The 25,298-nt window shown below is 55.3% G+C and overlaps 1 protein-coding gene across 6 annotated transcripts; it reads left to right on the top strand.

The window, feature by feature from the left end:
• The first annotated feature begins 3,069 nt into the window (after window positions 1-3,069).
• On the top strand, window positions 3,070-25,089 carry aldh18a1 (aldehyde dehydrogenase 18 family, member A1). Of its 6 annotated transcripts, none has more exons than XM_069900439.1 (18): window positions 3,073-3,230; window positions 3,790-3,914; window positions 6,091-6,296; window positions 8,465-8,614; window positions 10,660-10,764; window positions 11,135-11,287; window positions 12,793-12,886; window positions 13,208-13,332; window positions 14,368-14,512; window positions 16,202-16,275; window positions 18,101-18,200; window positions 18,641-18,798; window positions 19,237-19,374; window positions 19,674-19,869; window positions 20,798-20,919; window positions 21,943-22,129; window positions 22,787-22,882; window positions 23,156-25,089. In XM_069900439.1, exons 1-18 carry the CDS (start codon window positions 3,106-3,108, stop codon window positions 23,329-23,331), a joined length of 2,475 nt encoding a protein of 824 aa, XP_069756540.1. In that variant the 5' UTR covers window positions 3,073-3,105; the 3' UTR covers window positions 23,332-25,089. The 6 variants fall into 6 exon arrangements, with proteins under 6 accessions (XP_069756544.1, XP_069756540.1, XP_069756539.1 ...); XM_069900438.1 differs by having other exon boundaries at window positions 3,075-3,230; window positions 12,796-12,886; window positions 18,641-18,861; XM_069900437.1 differs by having other exon boundaries at window positions 3,075-3,230; window positions 18,641-18,861.
• Window positions 25,090-25,298: the final 209 nt, after the last annotated feature.

The following is a 25,298-nucleotide window of genomic DNA, read 5'->3' as shown; positions in this document are numbered from 1 at the left end:
TCCATAAAATCGCCTTTGCTGTATTGAACTCTTTTCTCTTCTTTAGGAGTTCAAAACTTATATCTGGATAAATGAAGATTTTTTGCCCTTTATACTCCAGTGGTTTGTTGCCCTCTTTTACTTTTTCCATTGTCTTCTCCAGTACCTTTTCTCTTGTAGTATATCTTAGGAATTTTACTACAATAGATCTTGGTTTTTGTTGTGGTTGTGGTTTAGAGGCCAATACTCTATGTGCCCTTTCTATTTCCATTTCATGCTGTAGTTCTGGACATCCTAGGGTCTTAGGGATCCACTCTTTTATAAACTCCCTCATATTCTTGCCTTCTTCATCTTCCTTAAGGCCCACTATCTTTATGTTATTTCTTCTGTTATGGTTTTCCATTGTATCTATTTTTTGAGCTAGTAGTTCTTGTGTCTCTTTAGTTTTTTTATTAGATTTCTCCAATTTCTTTTTTAAGTCTTCTACCTCCATTTCTGCTGCTACTGCCCGCTCTTCCATCTTGTCCATTTTTTTTCCCATTTCTGTTAAGGTCATCTCCATTTTAATTATTTTCTCCTCTGTGTTGCTTATTCTTTTTCTTAAATCCTTAAATTCCTGTGTTTGCCATTCTTTAAATGATTCCATGTATCCTCTAATAAGAGCAAGTATATCCTTTACCTTGCCTCTCTTTTCTTCTTCTATTTCACCATACTCTTCCTCTTCTTCTTCCTCTGGGTTGACCATCTGTTGTTTCTTTGTTGCCCTTTCCTCCTCTTCTATCTTGTTTCTATTGTCTTCTGTGGTCTCTTCTTGCTGCAGGTGTTCTGCAGCTGTCGTTGCCGGCTGTGGAGATCGACTCCCCAGCTGGTCCCCCCTCCCGTCGGTGTGTTTTTTTTCATTCGCATCGCGCATGCGCGAAACTTCGCGCATGCGCGGTTGCGCACTTTTGTTCGGCTCTGCGAGCCATTTTTGTAGTCCATTATTTACCGACCTGAGGGAGCGGGTTTCTCTCTCCGCAGCGGGCCTCTTCGGACAGGTAAGGCCTTCACCTTTTTCCTCCTTTGTCTTCTCTTCCTCTCTTCTTACCGTTGCTTTCGACTTTTCTTTTTTTGTCGCCATCTTCTTTCCACCTTTATACTCACTTTTCTGTAACTTTTATTTCTGTGCCTTTGTGTTTTCTCTTGTTTTTCCCGACTTTTCTGGAGAGGGCTGGAGTTCACCGTCCGGCCACTACTCCATCACGTGACACCCTCGGGGCTGGGGGATTACTGAGGTGAGTATCGGCGCTGGGGGGTTACTGAGGTGAGTATCGGCGCTGGGGGGGTTACTGGGGTGAGTATCGGCGCTGGGGGGGGGTTACTGAGGTGAGTATCGGCACTGGGGGGGTTACTGAGGTGAGTATCGGCGCTGGGGGGGTTACTGGGGTTATCGGGGCTGGGGGTGTTACTGAGGTGAGTATCGGCGCTGGGGGTGTTACTGAGGTGAGTATCGGGGCTGGGGGGGTTACTGAGGTGAGTATCGGCGCTGGGGGGGGTTACTGAGGTGAGTATCGGCGCTGGGGGGGGTTACTGAGGTGAGTATCGGCGCTGGGGGGGGTTACTGAGGTGAGTATCGGCGCTGGGGGGGGTTACTGAGGTGAGTATCGGCGCTGGGGGGGGTTACTGAGGTGAGTATCGGCGCTGGGGGGGGTTACTGAGGTGAGTATCGGCGCTGGGGGGGGTTACTGAGGTGAGTATCGGCGCTGGGGGGGGTTACTGAGGTGAGTATCGGCGCTGGGGGGGGTTACTGAGGTGAGTATCGGCGCTGGGGGGGTTACTGAGGTGAGTATCGGCGCTGGGGGGGGGTTACTGAGGTGAGTATCGGCGCTGGGGGGGGTTACTGAGGTGAGTATCGGCGCTGGGGGGGGTTACTGAGGTGAGTATCGGCGCTGGGGGGGTTACTGAGGTGAGTATCGGCGCTGGGGGGGTTACTGGGGTTATCGGGGCTGGGGGTGTTACTGAGGTGAGTATCGGCGCTGGGGGTGTTACTGAGGTGAGTATCGGTGCTGGGGGGGGTTACTGAGGTGAGTATCGGCGCTGGGGGGGGTTACTGAGGTGAGTATCGGCGCTGGGGGGGTTACTGAGGTGAGTATCGGCGCTGGGGGGGGGTTACTGAGGTGAGTATCGGCGCTGGGGGGGGTTACTGAGGTGAGTATCGGCGCTGGGGGGGGTTACTGAGGTGAGTATCGGCGCTGGGGGGGTTACTGAGGTGAGTATCGGCGCTGGGGGGGTTACTGGGGTTATCGGGGCTGGGGGTGTTACTGAGGTGAGTATCGGCGCTGGGGGTGTTACTGAGGTGAGTATCGGCGCTGGGGGGGGTTACTGAGGTGAGTATCGGCGCTGGGGGGGGGTTACTGAGGTGAGTATCGGCGCTGGGGGGGGTTACTGAGGTGAGTATCGGCGCTGGGGGGGGGTTACTGAGGTGAGTATCGGCGCTGGGGGGGGTTACTGAGGTGAGTATCGGCGCTGGGGGGGGTTACTGAGGTGAGTATCGGCGCTGGGGGGGTTACTGAGGTGAGTATCGGCGCTGGGGGGGGTTACTGAGGTGAGTATCGGCGCTGGGGGGGGTTACTGAGGTGAGTATCGGCGCTGGGGGGGTTACTGAGGTGAGTATCGGCGCTGGGGGTGTTACTGAGGTGAGTATCGGCGCTGGGGGGGGTTACTGAGGTGAGTATCGGCGCTGGGGGGGGGTTACTGAGGTGAGTATCGGCGCTGGGGGGGGTTACTGAGGTGAGTATCGGCGCTGGGGGGGTTACTGAGGTGAGTATCGGCGCTGGGGGTGTTACTGAGGTGAGTATCGGCGCTGGGGGGGGTTACTGAGGTGAGTATCGGCGCTGGGGGGGTTACTGAGGTGAGTATCGGCGCTGGGGGTGTTACTGAGGTGAGTATCGGCGCTGGGGGGGGTTACTGAGGTGAGTATCGGCGCTGGGGATTAGAGGAGAGTTCGGGGCTGGGGGGGAGGGAGTTAACCGGGGTTGAGTATCGGGATCGGGGGGGTTACTGGTGGGTAACTATCGGCACCAGGGTGGGGTAATTACTGGACCCCGACCTCATCTCCCGAGCTGCCCGTTCCTCAACCGGACGCTGATGCAACCGCGGCCGGACGTTCCCCCCCGCCCCGGTCCCGCTCCACGTGGCGGCCCTGCAGCAGCCGGAGCCCGGCTCGCAGTACAGGAAGGGGCGGGGGTGGAGGGACTGGCGGACGGACGGAGGTGAGTGTGGAGGAACAGGGAGGTGGGAGAGGCGGTCGCATTGGTGTGTGGAGTCGGCGGCTTTGAGTTCCGGTTCCTTCCTTGTTCCTCCTTCCCTCTCTCTCTCCCCCCCTCCTTTCTTCCCACCCTCCAGCTCAGCTTTCTACCTCCTCCCCCTCCCTTCCCACCCTCTCTCCCTACCCCTCTCCCCTTCTTCCTTCCCACCATCCCTTTCTCCTTCCTTCCTTTCTCTTCCCTCCCTTCACCTCCTTCCTTCTCCCACCCTCTCTCACCTCTCCTCTCTCCCTTCCTTTCCACTCCCTCCCTTGCTTCACTCCCTCTCCCTTCTCTCCTCCTCCCTCCTCTCCCCTTCCCTCCCTCCTTTCCTTCCTCCCCTCCCCTCCCCTGCCCCCTCTCTCTCCTCCCCTCCCCTGCCCCCTCTCTCTCCTCCCCTCCCCTCCCCTGCCCCCTCTCTCTCCCCTCCCCTCCCCTGCCCCCTCTCTCTCCCCTCCCCATTCCTCCATCTGCTGCCTGACTTGAGGTGTACCTGTCACTGGGATGATGTGGTTTGAACTTCCAGATTCTGTTCCCTGACAGGAAGAGCCGTGCTGAGGGTCATCATGCTGCTGAAAGCCAACCTCCCTGTCATTGGCACCCTCTCGCTGCGTGCAGCTTCACCCAGGACGGGCCACTGCCCTCCCAGATGTGAGCATTAAGCATTGGCATTTTCATTCTCGGGGGGTGGGGGCACTGTCAGTGTCTGATGCCCTCCTCATCGAGGGGAGTGCTCTATCATGTCCGCAGTGGCTGTCGCATTGGAAACATCGAGCATTTAAAGGACCATGTCCTGTAGTTTGCCTCTCACCCTCAGTTTAAGTGTCCCTCAGGGATGTGGGAGTGAAGAGAGATGCATCCCTCCAGATTTGACAGACAGGTGTGGGGATGCATTGCAAAAAGCTTGCTTCTAATCCACCAGGTTTGGGTCTCTTCGAGAGGCCGCTTCAACAGCTGTGGGTGGGTCATTGCAGATAAAAACATAGAACATTACAGCACAGAAACAGGACCTTCAGCCCTTCTAGTCTGTGCTGAACTATTATTCTGACTAGTTGCACTGACGTGCACCCTGCCCATATCCCTCGATACCCCTCCCATCCATGTACCTGTCTAAGTTCTTCTTAAATGTTAACATTGAGCCACTTCATCTGGCAGCTTGTTCCAAGCTCCAACCACACTCTGTGTGAAGAAGTTCCCCCTAAATATTTCCCTTTTTACTCTTAACTCTCGTCCTCTGGTTTGTATCTACCCTTAGTGGAAAAAAAACCCATCTACATTTACTTTGTCTATCCTCCTCATTACCTCTATGAAATATCGCCTCATTCTTCTACGGTCTAGGGAATAAAGTCCTAACTGGTTTAATCTTTCCCTGTAATTCATCCTCATTGGAGGTGCTCTGTGGTTAGTAAAGGATTTCTTAAGATGGTATGTGAAAGGAAAAAATGGTTTGAGAATCACTGTCCTAGGATGTTGAATTAAATTTAGACATTCAGCTCAGTAACAGACCATTTCAGCCTAAGAGCCTGTGCCATTCAATTTACACCCCATTAACGTACACCCCTGATATGTTTTGAACGGTGGGAGGAAACTGGAGCCCTCTGGGAAACCCAAACAAACAGAGAGAACGTACAAACTCCTTACAGACAGTGCAGGATTCGAACCCCGGTCTTAATTGCTGGTGCTGTATCGGCGTTACGCAAACTGCTACACCAACTGAGCCGTCTTAAGGTAGGGTCTCCACAGCTGGGATGCCATTTGAAGGAGGGGGAGGGGTGTATGATGTGGCTCTCCCATGGAGTAGCTATGGCCTACTCAGTCAAGAGACCTGCCCTCCTCGCATCTGCCCATATCTTGGAAGGAGCCATGAAAGTCCTTGCATCCCAGACTGCCAAGCCATGTGCTGAGGTGCAACATTGTGGCCCCCTAGTGCAGTCGGACCGGACAGTTTGCCTGTGAGGCACTTCCGACTGCTGGAGAAGGAAGGTCCACTACCACTTGGCATGGCCCCACTTCTCTGGTCCAGTGCAGCATAGACACTGGCCCTTCGCCCATCACCTGCATGCTCCCCCTTTTACCAATCGGTACGAATCCCTTTGGCCTGAATCAGTCTGTACCCTCCTCTGCTGTGCCCATTGAACTCCCCGTCTAAACATGACCACGTCTGACTCCACCACTTCGTCTGGCAACCAGTTCCAGACATCACCACTCACAACAAACCCCTCAGATCCCCTTTAAAACTCCCCTCAAACCAGTTATCCTTTGTTTCTGGCACCCTTGCCATGGGGAAATTCTAAATTCTAAATTTCTACCCTATCAGTACCACTCCTCATTCTGTATTCTATGCCTCTTCCTGAGCAAAGGAGGCCAGGATGCCCTATCTCTCCTCGTAACCCGACCTCCCATCCTGGTGAACCTCCTCTGCACTTTCCTGGACACATCCTCCCCTCACACTGACCCAGTCCCTGTTGGTGCTGGAAATGTTACAGTTGTGGATTCTATGGGCTCCTTGTGAAGTGGTTTAGCAATTCCAGGGCTTTAGGCAGGGGAAGGGCTGGTGTTGGAGTGGTGAAGGGGATGGGGTTTCAGCCCATTGTGGATTGGGCATTCTCATGGTAAAAGGGGGAAGGTGTGAGTTCCAAGTGATGCTTGCTGCAAGACAGTCAGCTGGGGGTAGCTGACGATGATGGGTGGGCGCTTTCTGGAAGCTGGTCCTAGTTGTGACCCCTCCCTTGCCCATAACGGTCCAGCCCCGAGGGCTTGGACAGGGTGGGTAACAGCTGGTGGGGGACTCTCTGGCCTGGGTTGTAATCACAGTGGCCTCCCACAGGTCGCCTGGTTTACAGAGCAGTGACTGTGTCTCCTCGGCAGTGGAGCAGTCTCCCAATCCATGGCTGCACTCCAGGAAAGCCCTTTGCACATCGCAGTGAGCTGAGGCAAGCCAAACGCATCGTGGTGAAGCTAGGCAGTGCTGTGGTAACGCGGGGAGACGAATGTGGCCTGGCCCTTGGCCGACTGGCCTCCATCGTTGAGCAGGTACAGGTTTCACTCACAAATCCGTACATCCGAATCTGTGGCTCCTCTCCAATGCAAGGAGTGGGCCACGTGCATCCACAGCATGGAGCCACTGTAGCATGCAACCGCTTCTTTCTATCAATCACACCCCTCTCTCCACCTCTAATCCTTCTCACAAATAAATCTGTACACTCTGCAGGCAAATTCAGCTATCCATTTAAATGTCTTCAATATAGCCCCTAACTGTACACTCCTATTGACTTGCCAAAATGCATCACCTTGCACTTGTTGGGAATTAAGTGCATCCACGCACTCTCTGTCCAACTCTCCATGTGATCTATATCCTGCTGTAGCCTTGGGCAACTGTCCTGGCTTTGCATATCTCACCAACTTCAAGTTGTCTTGAAACATACCAGTCACACCTCCCACAGTGACCCCAAGCCACCTGTACCATTCACAGTGGTGCCAGCATGACACCATGGTCACAGACCTCCTGTCAGAATGACCTCCTCCAGCACCTCTCTGCCTCCTATCCCCACATCCATTCATCGATCTTCCACATACCCCTCAGAAATCAGACCAGTGAGTGAGGTTTTCACCTACTCAAATGAAGCCCAGCTGAATCTCACTGATCAGTTCCTGCCCTTCCGAATGAGTAGAAATCCTGCCCCTTGGATTCCTCTAGTCACTCCCCCACCTCTCAGCTGATGCTCACGTGGCTGCAGTTACTCGCTTCTTGCTGTGACCATTCTGAGCAACGTTAGCTATCCTCCTGTTTTTTGGTACCACAAATGTGGCTGATGAGGATCTTCATCCCTTCCCATAGAAACCTGGATCAACTCCCTCCAGCCCTGATTAATCATACATGGTTGAATACCTTCTCCTCATCAGTGCTGAATTTCTCCAGATTATTTCCTCCCTGAACTCTATTTTCTAAGTGCTTGGTGAATACAGATGAGAAGAACTCGGGATCTTATGATTATACTTGGTATTTTGTGAGACATTAACTTGAACTTTAACATCTCCTGGCTCCACACATACATGACCTCTTTGGTCTAAGACAATCCACTCTTCCCTGGCTAACGTCTAGCTCATGTTCCACATCGAATGCCTCGCAATTCTCTTCACTCTTACTTGCTGAGGATATTTCGGCATTATTTTCCCTCCGAATTATGAGGTTCTCTTCCACTCTACATTCCCTGAGACCCCCTCCAACTCTTGTTGCCTTAACCCACCATATGTTTCTGTTCTCTTCCTCATCGAACCTTTCATGTTCGTTGTCACCTGAGGTTCCCTATGGCCTTTCACCAATCCTCGAACTTGCAGGCCTGGAGTACTCATCAACTCCCACTTATCAGCAGGCATCTTGCTTGAAAATATCTGCTCCCATTCTACTCACTCCAGTCTTCTCTTACCCCAGTTCAAGACCTTTACTTGAGTACCAATCCATCCTATTCCATAACTACCTTGAAACTGATTGAATTATGGTCACAATTCCCAGTGTGTCCACACCTACATCTCCATTCCCTGCCTGGTTTCATTTTGAGGCGTAATTAGGTGGTGTCCTGTCTCTGGTAGGATTCTCTACACCTGATCTCAAGAATGTTAACAAGTTCTTTATCTAAGCCTCTTGTACTATGGCAAGCCGGACCAACACTGGGGAAGTTAAAATTCTCCATGACCCCTGCAATTTATTTCTATTTCTGTTCTTTTCATTCCTAATGAACATCTTTTTAGTTTTGTTCTCTCTCCCTCTGGTTTTTCTCTCACAGTCCCTTGCTCTCGCACCCTTCTGTGGACCTACCACACAATGGGTTGTTGCCCGTTTTGCCAAGGGTGTATTTTATTCTCTTGCTGTCAGGTGAATCACTCTTATGTTTTACTGGCTGTGTGGTGGCAGTAGAATCCGGTTACGCCCGGTGTGCCTGTCTCCATGCCCTAGGTATCCCTGCCTGTGGTGTGTGCCATTCTCCATGTCCTGTATACCCCTGTGTGGCATGTGCCAGTCCTCGAGCCCTGATCATGCCGTGTAGTGTGCTAGTCTCCGTGTCTTGGATACCTAAGTGATACATGTACCAATCTCCATTCCCTGGTCATGCCCCTCATGTAGTGTATGGACATCTTCATGCTCCAGTGTGTAACGTGTGCCTGTCTCCCTGCCCCGGTCATGCCTGGGTGGCATGTTTCAGGTGTCGGTGCTACAGAACCAGGGCCGGGAGATGCTGATCGTCACCAGCGGGGCAGTAGCCTTTGGGAAACAGCGACTGCGCCATGAGATCCTGTTGTCACAGAGTGTGCGCCAGGCTCTGCACTCAGGCCAGAACCAGCTGAAGGACATGGTGAGCCCTGGTGGGGAATGTGGAGGGTGGGGAATGTGGAGGGTGGGGAATGTGGAGGGTGGGAAATGTGGAGGGTGGGAAATGTGGAGGGTGGGAAATGTGGAGGGTGGGGAATGTGGAGGGTGGGGATTGTGGAGGGTGGCGAATGTGGGGGATGGGGATGGGGGAGATGGGGATGGGGAGTGATGGGGATGGGGAGTGATGGGGATGGGGAGTGATGGGGATGGGGAGTGATGGGGATGGGGAGTGATGGGGATGTGGAGTGATGGGGATGGGGAGTGATGGGGATGGGGAGTGATGGGGATGGGGAGTGATGGGGATGGGGAGTGATGGGGATGGGGGGGGGATGGGGGGGGGATGGGGAGTGATGGGGATGGGGAGTGATGGGGATGGGGAGTGATGGGGATGGGGAGTGATGGGGATGGGGAGTGATGGGGATGGGGAGTGATGGGGATGGGGAGTGATGGGGATGGGGAGTGATGGGGATGGGGAGTGATGGGGATGGGGAGTGATGGGGATGGGGAGTGATGGGGATGGGGAGTGATGGGGATGGGGAGTGATGGGGATGGGGAGTGATGGGGATGGGGAGTGATGGGGATGGGGAGTGATGGGGATGGGGAGTGATGGGGATGGGGAGTGATGGGGATGGGGAGTGATGGGGATGGGGAGTGATGGGGATGGGGAGTGATGGGGATGGGGAGTGATGGGGATGGGGAGTGATGGGGATGGGGAGTGATGGGGATGGGGAGTGATGGGGATGGGGAGTGATGGGGATGGGGAGTGATGGGGATGGGGAGTGATGGGGATGGGGAGTGATGGGGATGGGGAGTGATGGGGATGGGGAGTGATGGGGATGGGGAGTGATGGGGATGGGGAGTGATGGGGATGGGGAGTGATGGGGATGGGGAGTGATGGGGGTGGGTGCGAGACCCCTAGCCTTTTTTTTTTAATTTTTATTTTTCACACCATAAACCACATTAATCATGATACATACTTTTTCCTTTTCAAATATATACAGTGCCATTTTCTCCCCCCCCTCCCTCCTCCAATCCCACCCTCCCTACCTCCCCCCTCCTGTCCATTTAAAGTACAAAATCTAGGATACATTAAACCAGTCAAACAATGTTGTCATTCAATAAAAATAAACAAGAAATTCCACTGAGTCAATTCTTTTCATTTCCTTCTCCTTTCGTTAATTTAGGTAGTGAATGTCCCCGGTAGGTTTTCGCTATTGTGTTTCATGTAAGGCTCCCATATTTGTTCAAATATTTCAATATTATTTCTTAAACTATATGTTATTTTTTCTAATGGAATACATTTATTCATTTCTATATACCATTGTTGTATTTTCAAATTATCTTCCGATTTCCAGGTTGACATAATACATTTTTTTGCTATGGCTAGAGCTATCTTAACAAATCTTTTTTGTGCATCCTCCAAATCAATTCCAAATTCTTTGTTTTTTATGTTACTTAGTAGGAAGATCTCTGGATTCTTTGGTATATTGTTTTCTGTAATTTTATTTAATATTTGGTTTAGATCTTCCCAAAATTTTTCTACTTTCTCACATGTCCAGATTGCATGAATTGTTGTTCCCATTTCTTTTTTACATCAAAAACATCTATCAGATACTGTTGGGTCCCATTTATCTAACTTTTGAGGTGTAATGTATAGCCTGTGTATCCAGTTATATTGTATCATACGTAACCTCGTATTTATTGTATTTCCCATCGTTCCAGGACATAACTTCTCCCATGTTTCCTTTTTTATCTTTATATTTAAATCTTGTTCCCATTTTTGTTTAGTTTTACCATTTGTTTCCTCATTCTCCTTTTCTTGCAGTTTAATATACATATTTGTTATAAATCTTTTGATTATCATTGTATCTGTAATCACATATTCAAAGTTACTTCCCTCTGGTAACCTCAGACTACTTCCTAATTTATCCTTCAAGTAGGATCTCAATTGGTAATATGAGAGACCCCTAGCCTTGAGGGACTCTGCAAGTACCTTTGGCCATTGTCTGGTTTTGCTGTCTCCCACAGACCGTTCCAGTGTTAGAGGCCCGAGCCTGCGCTGCAGCTGGACAGAGTGGGCTGATGGCTCTGTACGAGGCGATGTTTACACAGTACAGTATCTGTGCTGCACAGGTCAGTCCCTATAATCCCTCCCCTCCACCTCCCCCCACACGATCATCCCACTCCCGCTCTTCCCCGATTGTCTTCTCCCTGTGCTCCACTAATTGTGTGTCCCCCACCCCCTCCCCCCCCCCGCACTCCTACCAATCAACCCACTGGTTGCCCCTCCCTCACTAGCGCTCACCCCCTGGTGGCCCCCCTCAGCGCTCCCAACCCCCCCGATGCTTTCCCCGCACACCTCTTGCCCCTCACCCCGATGCTTACCCAATCCCGCGCTACCCCCAACTGGCCCTCCCAGTGTGCTCCTTCGCTCGACTTGCCGTTAAGTGACCATGGTAACACGGATGGTCTCAGCTCTGTCTCTGTTCCCATCTCCCCACAGATTCTGGTGACCAACCTGGACTTCCACGATGAGCAGAAGCGGCGAAACCTGAGCAGCACCCTGCACGAGCTGCTGCGCATGAACATCGTCCCCATCATTAACACCAACGATGCCGTTGTCCCTCCTCCCGAGCCCAACAGCGACCTGCAAGGGGTAAGTGGGGGTTCGGGGTGAACACAGCAGGCAGCTTCCCCAGCATGGGTGCAGCTCTCATCGTCAACACCCTATAATGACTCACCCTCACCACCGCAGTGGGGGTGGGAAAGGGTGTGGATGGGATAGGGGGTTGGGGATGGGATAGGGTGCAGGGTGGGAGTGGATGTGGGATGCAGCTGGGGATGGGTGAGGGATGGGGGTGAGAGGGTGAGTGTAAAGGTGGAAGCAGCAACGCAGCCCTCACTCACCCCCAGACCTCAACCCCCAGACCTCAACCCCCTGACTCACCCTCATCCCCACCACCATCCACAGCCCCAGCACCCTATCACTTCTCCCCCCCACCCCCCCATACGAGGGGGCTGTCACGGCTCCCACACCCCACTTTTTCCCACACCTCCCTTCCCACTCCTCTCCTTCTCCTCCTCACTATGCAGGGAGCTGTCACAGCAGGGGTCTCCTACAGCACAAGGGTGAGGGGCAAGAGGTGTGCGGGGAAAGCATCGGGGGGTTGGGAGCGCTGAGGGGGGCCACCAGGGGGCGAGCGCTAGTGAGGGAGGGGCAACCAATGGGTTGATTGGTGGGAGTGTGGGGGGGGGGTGGGGGACACACAATTGGTGGAGCACAGGGAGAAGACAATCAGGGAAGAGCGGGAGCGGGAGTGGGATGATCGTGTGGGGGGAGGTGGAGGGGAGGGATTATATGGACTGACCTGTGCAGCACAGATACTGTACTGTGTAAACATCGCCTCGTACAGAGCCATCAGCCCACTCTGTCCAGCTGCAGCACAAGCTCCTCCCTCTCCCCCCTCCCAGGGGACTGGGGGTGAGGGTGATACATGGAGTGGGAGTTGGGCTGTGGTCTGTCTGGAGCTGAGGCTGTGGGGTGGTGGGGGAGGGAGGGGGCAGGAGAGAGAAGGTGGGGATGAGGGTGAAGGGGGTTGGTTGGTGGGTAAGGAGTGGTGTCAGGATGAGTGGAGGGGTGGAATGTGAGAGTGGGGGGTTGTTGGGGGAGGGTGCTGGGGCTGTGGATGGTGGTGGGGATGAAGGTGAGTCAGGGGGTTGAGGTCTGGGGGTGAGTGAGGGCTGGGTTGCTGCTTCCACCTTTACACTCACCCTCTCATCCCCATCCCTCACCCATCCCCAGCTGCATCCCACATCCACTCCCACCCTGCACCCTATCCCATCCCCAACCCCCCTCCCCCACTGCGGTGGTGAGGGTGAGTCATTATGGGGTGTTGACGATGAGAGCTGCACCCATGCTGAACTTGTCACCAGAGGGACCGGCTATGATCTCCACTCCACCGGCCCTCCATCAGCCCTGACCTAAAATGGGCCATTGAGCCCATCTCCTTCATGCTTGCTCCTGATCCCACCCCTTGCTCACAAGCAAGGCCTACAGACGGTATGTGGGTGCAGAGATTCCCTGTGGGGTGAGGGAAGCAGATGTGTAGGGGTGTGGGTGGACTTGGCCCCATTGGCCCCACCATTGACTTTGATTTGCAGCAGATGATAAGCATCAAGGACAATGATAGTCTTGCAGCCAGACTGGCTGTGGAGATGAAGGCCGACCTGCTGATCGTCCTTTCCGACGTGGAAGGTGAGCAGCTGTATCATTCCTGCACGTTACCATGTATGCACGTGGGGGCATTGATGGTGATTGGTGTGTACATGTCGGCGGTGATGGTGAATGCAGGTACGTGTCGGCGATGAGTGTGAACGATGCATGTGTTGGTGGCGAGTGAACAATGTGCATGTCAGCAGTAAGTGTGAATGATGTGTATGTCAGCAGTTAATGTTAACAGTGCGTGTATCGGTGAGTGGAAACAATGCATGTTTTGGTGGTGAGTGTGAATGATGTACGTGTTGAGGAATTGAATGGCTGCTGCGCTGTTCCTGATGTGCTCCCTGTGATTTCCAGGCCTTTATGACTGCCCTCCTGGGCTGGATGATGCAAAGCTGATTGACACCTTTTACCCTGGAGACCAGCAGTCGGTGACCTTCGGGACCAAGTCCAGAGTGGGCCTTGGAGGCATGGAAGCCAAGGTGTGGGTGCTCAGTCAGGGCAGGATTCTGGGGTGGTTAATGGGGTGGGGGGGGGTGGGGTGAGATTCTCTTCCCCTGCTCAGTCCTCCAAGCCACGTGTACTTGACCCAGCACTTCTCTGTCGCTCTCCTTCCACCAGCTTTCTGGGACTGTTCCTTTGAATATCAAGTGTCTGCTCACTTTTCCTCCACAAACCGTGAGGGTTCCATTTTGCTGCGTGGGGGTTCTGTTCCGCTCCATGGGGGTTCCGTTCCGCTCCATGGGGGTTCCGTTCTTTGCTGAGCCCCACCTCCCACCATGTTGTGAGCAAACTGTCTGCATGCACTGCTGGAGTTGGGAAGCTGTGTCGGGGGGCAAGTGTCATGTTCAGGGTTAGAGACCAGGCCCTGGGTGGTCCCATCTCACTTTACATCCATCAGCTTGGATCTTCCTGGACAGTCCATCTCTCCTGTGATGGTTCTTGTTCCATGTTGGCAGAGAGCGTCAGCGGTGACCAGATGGGAAGGTGGGCCCAGGAATGGCTGATGAAATTGAACTCGGGCATCTGCAAGGTGTGGGCTTTGAGAGGTTAAACCAGGGCAGGATGTGCACGGTGAATGGTCGGACCTTGGAGAATGTTGCTAATGGGAGACCTTGGATTACAGCTCCAGAGTTCTGCAAATATGGTGACACAGACAGACGGGGCGGTGAAGGACTTGGTACACTCGCTTTTCTTTGTACAGGGCATTGAGTGCAGGAGCAGAGGTCAGCCAGGTGGATTTGGGGTCAGGGCAGCCAGGCACATCAGAGGGTTCAAGAGCCAGTGATGTGTTTCCAAAGTGGGGTGGTCAGGTCAGCAAGGCATCTCTGGGAGTCAGAGATCAGCAGGGTGGATTTTGGAGGTCAGGAGCTGGCAACATTCATCCTGTGGGGAGGTGGGTGGGTGGTGGGGGGAGGAGGGGAAGGAGAGCCTGGAGGTTCAGCAGGGTGGATTTGGAGTGAGAGGTCAGTGAGGAAGGATTGGGCCACTGGCTAACGACTTCAACCTTGGTCTAGGTGAAGGCGGCACTCTGGGCTCTGCAGGGAGAGACCTCGGTGGTGATCGCCAGCGGCACCCACCCAAAGGTGACAGGTCACGTGATCACGGACATTGTCGAGGGCAAAAAGGTTGGGACCTTCTTCTCCGAGGTGAAGCCTGCAGGTGGGTGTGGACGTGGCAGGAAGGGAATCACCAAGGTCCACAGAGCATCAATGAGGGGCACTGGGTGTCTGTTCTCTCAGTCCCTGACTCTCACCTCCCACCCATCTGGTCTCCATCCCCATCCCCTCCTTACACCCCCAGCAGTCCTGTTCACCACCCCACCCACCCCTTGATCCATTCCCCAATCCCCTGTCCACCCCCCCCCGATTCGTTCTCCCATCCCCTTCCCCATCCTGTCCACCCCTCATCCCTCCTGATCCATTCCCCCATCCCCTGCCCTGTCCAGTCCAGCTCGCGATCCGTTCCCCCATCCTGTCTACCCACCCTGATCTGTTCCTCCTCACCCATATTTCTCCCCCCCCCCCCCCCAATCCTGGTCTGTCCCATCTCCATCCTCCTCCTGTGTCATGAGCCCACCTCTTCGCCTCCTGCCCAGGTCGAATGCAGATCCCCAGACACACTCACTGTTCCACCCCACAGCCAGATCCCACAATGGACCAGGAACCAGGGGAAGGCATTGGCCTGCTGAGTCAGGTCACAGTGAGGGAGCTGCTCCTACTCTTATTTCTCTGCTATAAGATTGTAGCTCCAACCCAGGTCAGTGGAGACGGGAGCTTGCTGCTCTGCTGTACAGCCCCAAGCCCTGGAATGCTGGCTTTGCCCTAATTGACTGACAGGAGCTCCCTATATACCTGGTCTAGTATGTCTGGGGCCTGTAAGACCTTTGAGGGTGGGGTCTTTGTGGGACCTGGGCCCTGTAGGGTTTGTGGGGCTTGAGGCCTGTGGAGCCTGGGGGATGTGCTTACCTCCCTGTGTGAGAGCTCTGCTTGGGTGTGTTGTCACGAGACGTGTGCTCCTCTGCATCGCCAGATCCAGTTCGAACAGTGTCATCAAGTTTGCAGATGACACAACAGTAGTTGGCCTCAAAAGCAAAAACAATGAGTTGCACTGGAGGTGGAAAATCTTGTGAAATGGTGTGAGAGTAATAACCAGAATCTCAACATGGACAAGACAAAGGAGATGGTCGCGGGCTTCAGGAGGACCATGAACGACCACCCTTCACTATAACAACTCTGTAGAAGAGTAGAGTGTCAAGAGCACCAAGTTATTTGGAGTTCATTAACTAGTGACCTATTCTGGACACACATCTACTCACTTGTCAGGAAGGTGCAACAGCGACTGCTTTCCTGAGAAGACTGAAGCGGGCAAGGCTACATTATGTCAACCTTCGACAGGAGTTCTATCTGGTTCTGGCCGGCTGCAGAGGGTCAGAGGTCAATCCACAGGATCATAAGAATAGCAGAGAGAATCACTGGAGTCTCCCATCCCTCCTGTTGATGAGATCTATTGGGATCATTGTCTGAAGAGGGCACACAAAATCATTGAGGACCCCTTCCACCCTGCACACAACATTTTTCAGCTGCTCCCGTCGGGGAAGAGATACAGGAGGATCAGAGCCAGCACCACCAGGCTGAGGAACAGCTTCTTGCCACGGGCAGTGAGAAGGCTGAACAACCAAGGAACTGTTCACACGAACCACCCGAGACTCATTTGTACAAAACAATATTTATTTGTTGTATATACGAATACTTGCCCTGCATATCTATTGATCACCTGAATGTGTGTTATGTTTTTTGCTCCGAGGACTGGAGAATGCTGTTGCAGTTAACAATAAACTTGACTTGACAGGTCCCACGGTAGAGCAGCAGGCCGAGATGGCACGTGCGGACGGGAGAGCCATGGCCTCGTTACAGCCGGAGCAGGTCAGTGACCCCGAACATCTCTGCCAGCTGTTTCCAAACAGTGCGCTGCAGACGTTTGTCACCTTCCCCTTCAGCAATCCGACATGGCTGTTGTACCCAGCCCTGGACCCTCACCCCTCACCTTCCCGGACCCTCTAACTCTCACCCCTCACCCTCCCGGACCCTCCAGCCCTCACCCTCCCGGACCCTCCAGCCCTCACCCTCCCGGACCCTCCAGCCCTCACCCTCCCGGACCCTCCAGCCCTCACCCTCCCGGACCCTCCAGCCCTCACCCTCCCGGACCCTCCAGCCCTCACCCTCCCGGACCCTCCAGCCCTCACCCTCCCGGACCCTCCAGCCCTCACCCTCCCGGACCCTCCAGCCCTCACCCTCCCGGACCCTCCAGCCCTCACCCTCCCGGACCCTCCAGCCCTCACCCTCCCGGACCCTCCAGCCCTCACCCTCCCGGACCCTCCAGCCCTCACCCTCCCGGACCCTCCAGCCCTCACCCTCCCGGACCCTCCAGCCCTCACCCTCCCGGACCCTCCAGCCCTCACCCTCCCGGACCCTCCAGCCCTCACCCTCCCGGACCCTCCAGCCCTCACCCTCCCGGACCCTCCAGCCCTCACCCTCCCGGACCCTCCAGCCCTCACCCTCCCGGACCCTCCAGCCCTCACCCTCCCGGACCCTCCAGCCCTCACCCTCCCGGACCCTCCAGCCCTCCCACCCTCCCGGACCCTCCAGCCCTCACCCTCCCGGACCCTCCAGCCCTCACCCTCCCGGACCCTCCAGCCCTCACCCTCCCGGACCCTCCAGCCCTCACCCTCCCGGACCCTCCAGCCCTCACCCTCCCGGACCCTCCAGCCCTCACCCTCCCGGACCCTCCAGCCCTCACCCTCCCGGACCCTCCAGCCCTCACCCTCCCGGACCCTCCAGCCCTCACCCTCCCGGACCCTCCAGCCCTCACCCTCCCGGACCCTCCAGCCCTCACCCTCCCGGACCCTCCAGCCCTCACCCTCCCGGACCCTCCAGCCCTCACCCTCCCGGACCCTCCAGCCCTCACCCTCCCGGACCCTCCAGCCCTCACCCTCCCGGACCCTCCAGCCCTCACCCTCCCGGACCCTCCAGCCCTCACCCTCCCGGACCCTCCAGCCCTCACCCTCCCGGACCCTCCAGCCCTCACCCTCCCGGACCCTCCAGCCCTCACCCTCCCGGACCCTCCAGCCCTCACCCTCCCGGACCCTCCAGCCCTCACCCTCCCGGACCCTCCAGCCCTCACCCTCCCGGACCCTCCAGCCCTCACCCTCCCGGACCCTCCAGCCCTCACCCTCCCGGACCCTCCAGCCCTCACCCTCCCGGACCCTCCAGCCCTCACCCTCCCGGACCCTCCAGCCCTCACCCTCCCGGACCCTCCAGCCCTCACCCTCCCGGACCCTCCAGCCCTCACCCTCCCGGACCCTCCAGCCCTCACCCTCCCGGACCCTCCAGCCCTCACCCTCCCGGACCCTCCAGCCCTCACCCTCCCGGACCCTCCAGCCCTCACCCTCCTAACCCTAACCGTAACCCTTACCCTTATCCACCCAATTCTGCCAACCCTAACCCATCACCCCTCACCCTGCCAATCCCTCCAACCTTCAGCCCCCCAGTCTCTCCAATCACGATCCCTCATACCTCTCCCTCCCAAACCCTTCAACCTTGTCCTCTCCCTTCTACTACCTGCTCTTCTTCCTCACCCACCTCCCTGATGCAGGCTGGTCCTGGGGAGGGGGAGATGACGGGGTGGGAGGGGAATGCCTATGGGAGGGGTCCTGGGGATGTGCACTAACCCTTGACCTGCCCCTTTCAGAGAGTGGATATCATTCACCGACTGGCTGATCTTCTGACGGACAACCGTGAAGAGATCCTCAATGCTAACCAGAGAGATGTGGAGAAGGCGATAGCCTCAGGTTTGTCATGTCAACGGGTCGTGGGTCTCCTGGGGGGAGATGCCAAGTGGCTCTGCTGAGGTGGGGGAGATGCCTGATGCTGCTCATGTCTGATCTTTACCCTGGGGGATGTGTCTAGGGTAAGAGGGGAGCTGCTGCAGGGGCTTGTCTGTGCTGTGCTCCAAACTGAGGCTGGACCATGCAGGTGGTTCGGGATATACTTGTGTCAGGGCACACTGGCAGGTATACTGATCCATGCCCACCCCCCTGTGTTATGCTGCCCCCGTGCTCCCCACGCCTACACTACTGCCCAGGTGATGAAGCTGTCCTTCATTCCTGTAAGAGGCCGTCTCTCCCCAAAGCCCTCTGAGACTCCCCCCCCCCCCCACACTGCCCCGTGCCCGCAACACCCCGGGTGACATGCTCAAGGCTGACAATGCTGCCGTTCCTCCCTGTGACAGGCCGCCTCTCCCCGCCATTGCTGAAGCGACTGTCCCTCACTACAGCCAGGTTAAACAGCCTAGCCATCGGCTTACGGCAGATTGCAGCCTCGGCCCAGGACAGCGTGGGTCGCCTGATCCGCAAGACACGAGTGGCCAACGGCCTGGATCTACAGCAGGTTAGCGTGCCCATTGGGGTGCTGCTGGTCATCTTTGAATCCCGGCCCGACTGCCTCCCGCAGGTACTGACTGGGTGGGAGTAATGGAGGTGGGAGACAGTGGGGAGGGTGAGGGTGGGGAGTGTGTGGGTGAGACGAGGTGGAGGGATGTGGCGGGGGGGAATGCAGAGGCGAAAATGCGTGGGGAGGGACATGGCAGGAGGAAGTACAGGGATGGTGGTGGGCGGGGGGCAATGGTGATAGGAGGGGGGTAGGGTGTACGTGATGGGGGTGGACACAGTTGGGAAGGGGAATACCAACGGGGCGGGGAAGGGGATGCCGGTGAGGCTGGGGAGGGGATACCGGCGGGGCAGGAGAGGGGATACCTGTGGGGTGGGGGAGAGGATACTGGTGGAGGGGTGAATGTTGTCAGATCCACAGTGTCTGACTGCCCCGCAGGTGTCGGCCCTAGCCATCGCCAGTGGGAACGGCCTCTTGCTGAAAGGAGGGAAGGAGGCAAATCACAGCATCCACACACTGCAACGTCTGACCCAGGACGCTCTGGCTGCTCATGGGGTCAAAGATGCTGTTCAGTTGGTGAGTGGGTCTGCCCAGGCACCTGGCTTATCACGGGGATGTGGTGGCGTGGGCACGCAGTGACGGGAGGGTGGATCTGGGTGCTGGAAGCAATAGGAGTGGGCAATGAACCAGTAACCAGCACCCCAGGGTGTGGTTTTGGACCCAGAGTGACCAGCACCTCAGGGTGCAGTGATGGATGCAGAGTTATGGGCACCCAGGGATGCAGTGATGGATGCAGAGTTAAGGGTACCCAGGGAATGCAGTGACAGACCCAGAGTGACAGGCAACCTTGGTGACTTTACTCTGCCCTGGATCAGGTCAGCACCCGGGAGGAGGTGGAGGATCTGTGTCAGCTGGACAAGCTGATTGATCTGATCATCCCTCGAGGCTCCTCTCAGCTTGTACGTGACATCCAGCGAGCATCAAAGGGAATCCCTGTCCTCGGCCACAGTGAGGGCATTTGTCATGTTTTCCTGGATGCCGAAGCCAATATCGAAAAGGCCATCAAGATTGGTGAGTTTGAGTGTCCAGTACCGTTTCCAGGAGAAGGGCCAGGGATGGAGAGCTCCTGCAGATTCACACCTTCCTGGGCACTGGGGATTCAAGCTGCTCTGGTACTGAGTCAGTGGCCAGGACAGGAGCAACCCTTTGGTGGAGCTGCCCCAACGGGCAGTGCTGAAGAAAGGGTGGGCAGGGCTCTGGGTGCTGGATCTGGTGTGGATATGGACACAACAGTCGCAAGGATAGACTCCCACCATGTTGGGGTGGGACACTGAGGGTGAGGGAAAGGGGACAGGGCACAGTGTGGACACCCCCTCCTCACCCACCCCCCTCCCCCCAGGCAGAGGACACCAGGAACATGGACCTGATAGGGGGAGAGGAGGATAAATGTTTTCTCCTGAAGGTGGGGGCGTGGAACTCACTGCCCCAGGTGCGAGAGGAGATGCTGTGTTCACAATCCTTTGTTTCTGACACATCGCAGAAGCCTTGTCTCTGCTCATGTTCCTGATCCTGGCAAGGGGAGAAATGGAAGTATTAAAGTAACCCTCAAGGCAGGATGCTTGACTGAGGGGCTTCCCCATGAGGGCCCATAGCCTGGTGAGGTCAGGCGAATCAGTCTATGTGGGGTTGGGCGCTGTGTTTCCAAGCCTCCCTCCCAAGCTGGCTGTGAAGCCTTTGGTCTGCTCTGTGGTCTACCCCTCCTCCTGACGTTGATCACTGCACAGATCCCAAGGCAGGTACTCGTGGACATGGACCCTGGCTGCTTCATCTGGTTTGGGAGTTAGGTGCCCATGTTTCTGGCCCAAGCCCAGCACCCAGGAAGCTGTAATGAAGTCGATGTCAGCTCTACGTGAGGAAGGCAGATGTAGAATGGGTGGGGGGGGGGGGGGTAGTGGGTGGTGAACGATTAATCCTCTTATAAACCATTTATTGTTGGCAGTTCGTGATTCCAAGTGTGACTACCCTGCAGCCTGCAATGCTATGGAGACGCTGTTGGTTCACAGAGACCACCTGAGGACCCCCTTCTTTGACCAGATAATTGATATGCTGCGAGTGGAGCAGGCAAGTTCATGCAACAGCTGGTTAAACGCTGGAGCAACTCAACAGATTATGGAGCATCTGTGGGTGGGAGCCTGCTGTCGACAGATTGGGGAGACTGGAGGTCACCACAAGGAGGGTGGGAGGGGTTTTACAGGGACCATTCAGGGAGATGTGGAGGATTACGGACAGGTGGAATTGGGAGGCAGGCAGATGATTGGCAGGTGCCAGCTTAGTAAAGAGAAGGGATAGAGCAAGGGGAATCGGAGAGGATGCAGAGACAGGGATGGAGGGTGATGAGAGGGGAACAAAGCATGAATCCTAAACCAGGCTGAGCAGCGGGACCGAGTGAGTGGGACTGGGCTGAGGGATGGATCCAGGCAGTGGCACCGGGCTAAGCAGTAGGACCAGACTAAGCAGTAGAACCTGGCGGTGGGACAGAACTGAGAAGTGGGTCTGGGCTGAGCAGTGGGACCAGGTGGTGGGTCTGAGCTGAGTGTTGGAAAGCAGATGCCAGTAGGGAGGAGGGTTGGGGCTGGGAGGGAGATCAAGGGTCAGAGGAAATGGACAGGAACATGCTGAGGCCGAGATGGAGGAGGTCGTGACGAGTGAAATGATAGGCTGGTTGGAAGGGCTGAACAGGTGCCTCCTGCTCCATCCTGAAGGGGTGATTCAGCCCTGACCCGGTGGAGTCCCATTCCCTGGTGATTCTCCCGTGTCACAGTAGAACCTTGTGCCATGGAGATTCTCCCCTGACCAAGTGGAGTCCATGCAGCAGTGGAGCCCTGTGCTGTGGTCATGCTCCGGTATTCTCCCTTGTCCCAATGGAGCCTTGAGCTGAGGTGAGGCTCTATGCTGCAATGGAGCCCTGTGCCACGGTGATTCTCTCCTGTCCCTATGGAGCCTTGTACCGCGGTGATTCGCCCCTTGCCCCAGTGGAGCCCCATGCCGCGGTAGAGCCTTGTGCCCTGGTGGAGTTCCATGCCATGGTGATTCTCCTCTGCTACAGTTGTGCTGTAGGCCCTCACCATGCCATCTCCGGTGTAGGTGAAGATCCATGCCGGGCCCAGGTTTGCTTCCTACCTGACCTTCAGTCCATCCGAGGTGAGATCTCTGCGCACAGAGTACGGGGAGCTGGAGTGCTGCATTGAGGTGGTTGACAACGTGCAGGAGGCCATCGGGCACATCCACAAGTACGGCAGCTCCCACACTGATGTCATCGTGACTGAGAACGGTGAGTTTGTTGCACAAGCCACCTCCCCACCCCCACTCACCGACCACTCTCCGTGTCTGATCCCTGCACACCAATGAGTCAGTGCTGTATGCAACACTAGACGTGTGTGGTCTGAGCACAGGATGGGTGAACTGGGCAGCACTGTACATAACACCATATGATCACGGTGCAGTCTGACCGCAGGACAGGAGTATGGGGCAGTGCTGTACACAAAGCCAAATGATCACAGTGTGGTTTGAGCACAGAATAGGGGTTTGGGGTCAGTGCTGTACACAAAGCCATACATTCAAGGTGCGGTCTGAGTGCGGGATGTCCCAACCACCCACTTCGTCCTGCGCCATCTTCCCCCTCTGCTCCTGCTCGTGCCTCCTCCACTTGCCATTTGCTCCCCATGACCCCCCCCTGCTCACCAGCAAACATGCCCCCTCTTCCCTTCGTCTCCCTCCCCTGTATTCCCTCCCCACTGCACACCCTACCCCCTTCACCCAGCTCCTTCCAGCACTGCCCTCCCTCTAGCACCACTCCTCGCAGAACCCATGCCCCCCACCCCCCAAGCAACTCCTCACCGCCCCCCGCAGCCCTCTCTCCCTGCAGCCTACAGCCCTCCTCTTTCCCTTTGCACCCCTTCCTCCCAGTAATAATATGGCTCTGTTCCAGAGGAGACGGCGGAACACTTCCTGCAGTATGTGGACAGCGCCTGTGTGTTCTGGAACGCCAGCAGTCGCTTTTCTGATGGCTACCGCTTCAGTCTGGGTGAGGATCCCTGTTTGGGATTGGTGCTGGCGTGGGTCGGGTTTCAATGTGTCCCGGGGTAGTCGTTGGGCCATCTCCCCTTGCCCCCTGTCTCCACCCCCCCTGACTCTCGCCCCCTTCCCCCGTCTTGCCCCCTTCCCCCCATCTCCTCCCCCCCCCCCCCACCTGGCTTTTATTGGCTGCAGAATTGCTCTCCCTGCCATGAGCTGTGATGATGTTGCAGCAGTTTCCACACAGTGTCACCCTGCCTAACACTGTGCTCTCATGTTGCAGGTGCAGAAGTGGGGATCAGCACTGCACGGATCCATGCCCGTGGCCCGGTTGGACTGGAGGGCCTGCTCACCACTAAGTGGCTGCTGCGTGGGCACGGACAGGGGGTGTGTGACTTCACTGAGCAGGGCAGTATGACCTACATCCATGAGAACCTCCCCGTTCCCCACCCAGTGTAGTCAGGGACGATCATCGGCAGCCCACAATGCTGTTCATCCACCCTGCAGCTTAAAATGTGGCCACTACCCTCAAACAACTCCTCGATTCATGCGGACTGAACAGCGGTGCCCTTTGCTGTGCTGGTCTGTCCCCTGACCAGCCTTTCTGTCCTGCTCCTTTCCTGCTGCTGCTGACTGTGTCTCGATGAGGCTTGTTCAGCCAACAGCAAGGTGAAAGCCTTGACTCTCACCATCCTCCACCCCCCCATCCAAGATCCATAGCTTCACAAAGCTTTATGTCCCAGCATAAAGTCCATCCTTCGCCCACTCCCAGGGTGACTCTCCTGTCCAACTCTGCCATCTCCTGTCTTACAGGGATGGAAGTCACCTCCTGCTGTGCCCCTCCTGAGATCCATGCCCTGCAGAACCCAACCCCTAAACAGCCAGCAGCCTTTGTGGAGTTTCTTGCTGGCTTTGGCCCCACTAAGGAAGGACCACACTTCCCCTTCCTGGAGCTTGGTTAGCGTAGCAGACAGTGCAATGCTGTTACAGTGCCAGTGACGCGTATTATAATCTCTCACTCAGAAAAGAGTTTGTATGTGCTCCCCATGTCTGTGTGTTTCCTCCGGGTGCTCTAGTCTCCTTCATTCCAAAGGCAAACGGGGTTGGTAGATTCATTGGTCACATGGGTGGCTCAGGCTCAAGGGATGGAAGAGCCTGTTACCATGATGTATGTCTAAACTGAAAAAAAAAGGATGGCAGCTTGGGAATTGGCGTAAGCCTCTGCAGTGAGGGCATAATGCTGACTTGGAGTATTCTGAGTTAATCCAGGTGAATCGGCACAGTTCCATGTCACCCAATACACACATTTCAGTAGAGCACTCTTCACGTGAACGCACGGCTTCAGTTTCCTGCCCTCAGGAAGGGGACAGAGGGGGATGCTACAGGCTCATGGGCTGGAAGGACCTGTTGCCCTACTGTGGGCTGTCCTATGAGGGAGAGTGGAAGAACCAAAGGCGATCCATGGAAGCATTCAAGTTCTCAGCTGCTTGAAAGCAGAATAACATCACAACTGGGAGTGAGAGCAAAACCCGAGACTCCTGTGCCCTCTGTCGAAATCAGCCAGAGCATGCTGGCAACGTCCAACAGGTCAGGAAGCTTCTGTGAAGAAAGGAGTGGTCGATGAAAGAAGAGAATGTCGAGGTACTGCAATGAGAGAGAAAAGCACAGCCATGTTCTGCTTTATTTTCCTGGTGGCTTATTCATGATTACAAGAACTCACTTGATCATAATACCACAGAACTTCTAGTTGCACACTAATTACAGCTTCAAATTGTATCACAATCCAGAACACACCGAAGCCTGGAAATCCCCCATTATACCAAAGACATGTTCTGATTGCGTTGGACAAAACTTTGACACATCTGGGGCTTTGTATATCCCAAGGAGGGACGAATTTGCTTTAATGGGACATGTGTATCAGGGAGAATTCAAAGGATAAGGTCCCTCTCCATCCTCCAGTGCTCCTATCTCCTGAAGCTCAAGAAGAGGCACCTGGAATCTTTTTGACTGCAATTTGCACGTCTTCTACCATTTATTCTGATGGAGCAGTGGGAGTTCCTGAGTGACCTCACACCCCCAAGAGCGTGGACAGTAGGTCACGCGCTGAATCTGGTGGGCAGGTGTGCAGTTTTTTTTTTACTGTCTTGGGTGCAATAACAGCAAACAGTTTTGGAGTACTTTGTATTTATCACAGAATAAATATCTTGGTGAAGTGAAGTTGCTTCCATTCAATTATACTGGCTTACTCAACATGTTTGCAGTTGAACAACATAGTCAGTGCTGCATAGTCACCAACTTCAAGGCCAGTTACCAATAGGCAAATACGCCCTATTCCAATGACTTACCTTAGCAGCTATGAAAACAGCAGTCGTATCCCTGAAACCTTGTCCATGGGAAAGTGCATCCATTGATGGCCTCGTCTCAAG

The sequence above is a fragment of the Narcine bancroftii genome, chromosome 10 (genome assembly GCF_036971445.1).
Source record: "Narcine bancroftii isolate sNarBan1 chromosome 10, sNarBan1.hap1, whole genome shotgun sequence".
NCBI lineage: Eukaryota > Metazoa > Chordata > Chondrichthyes > Torpediniformes > Narcinidae > Narcine > Narcine bancroftii.
The sequence above is the reverse complement of the archived record's forward strand: the minus strand, read 5'-3'. Positions and strand labels throughout refer to the sequence as shown.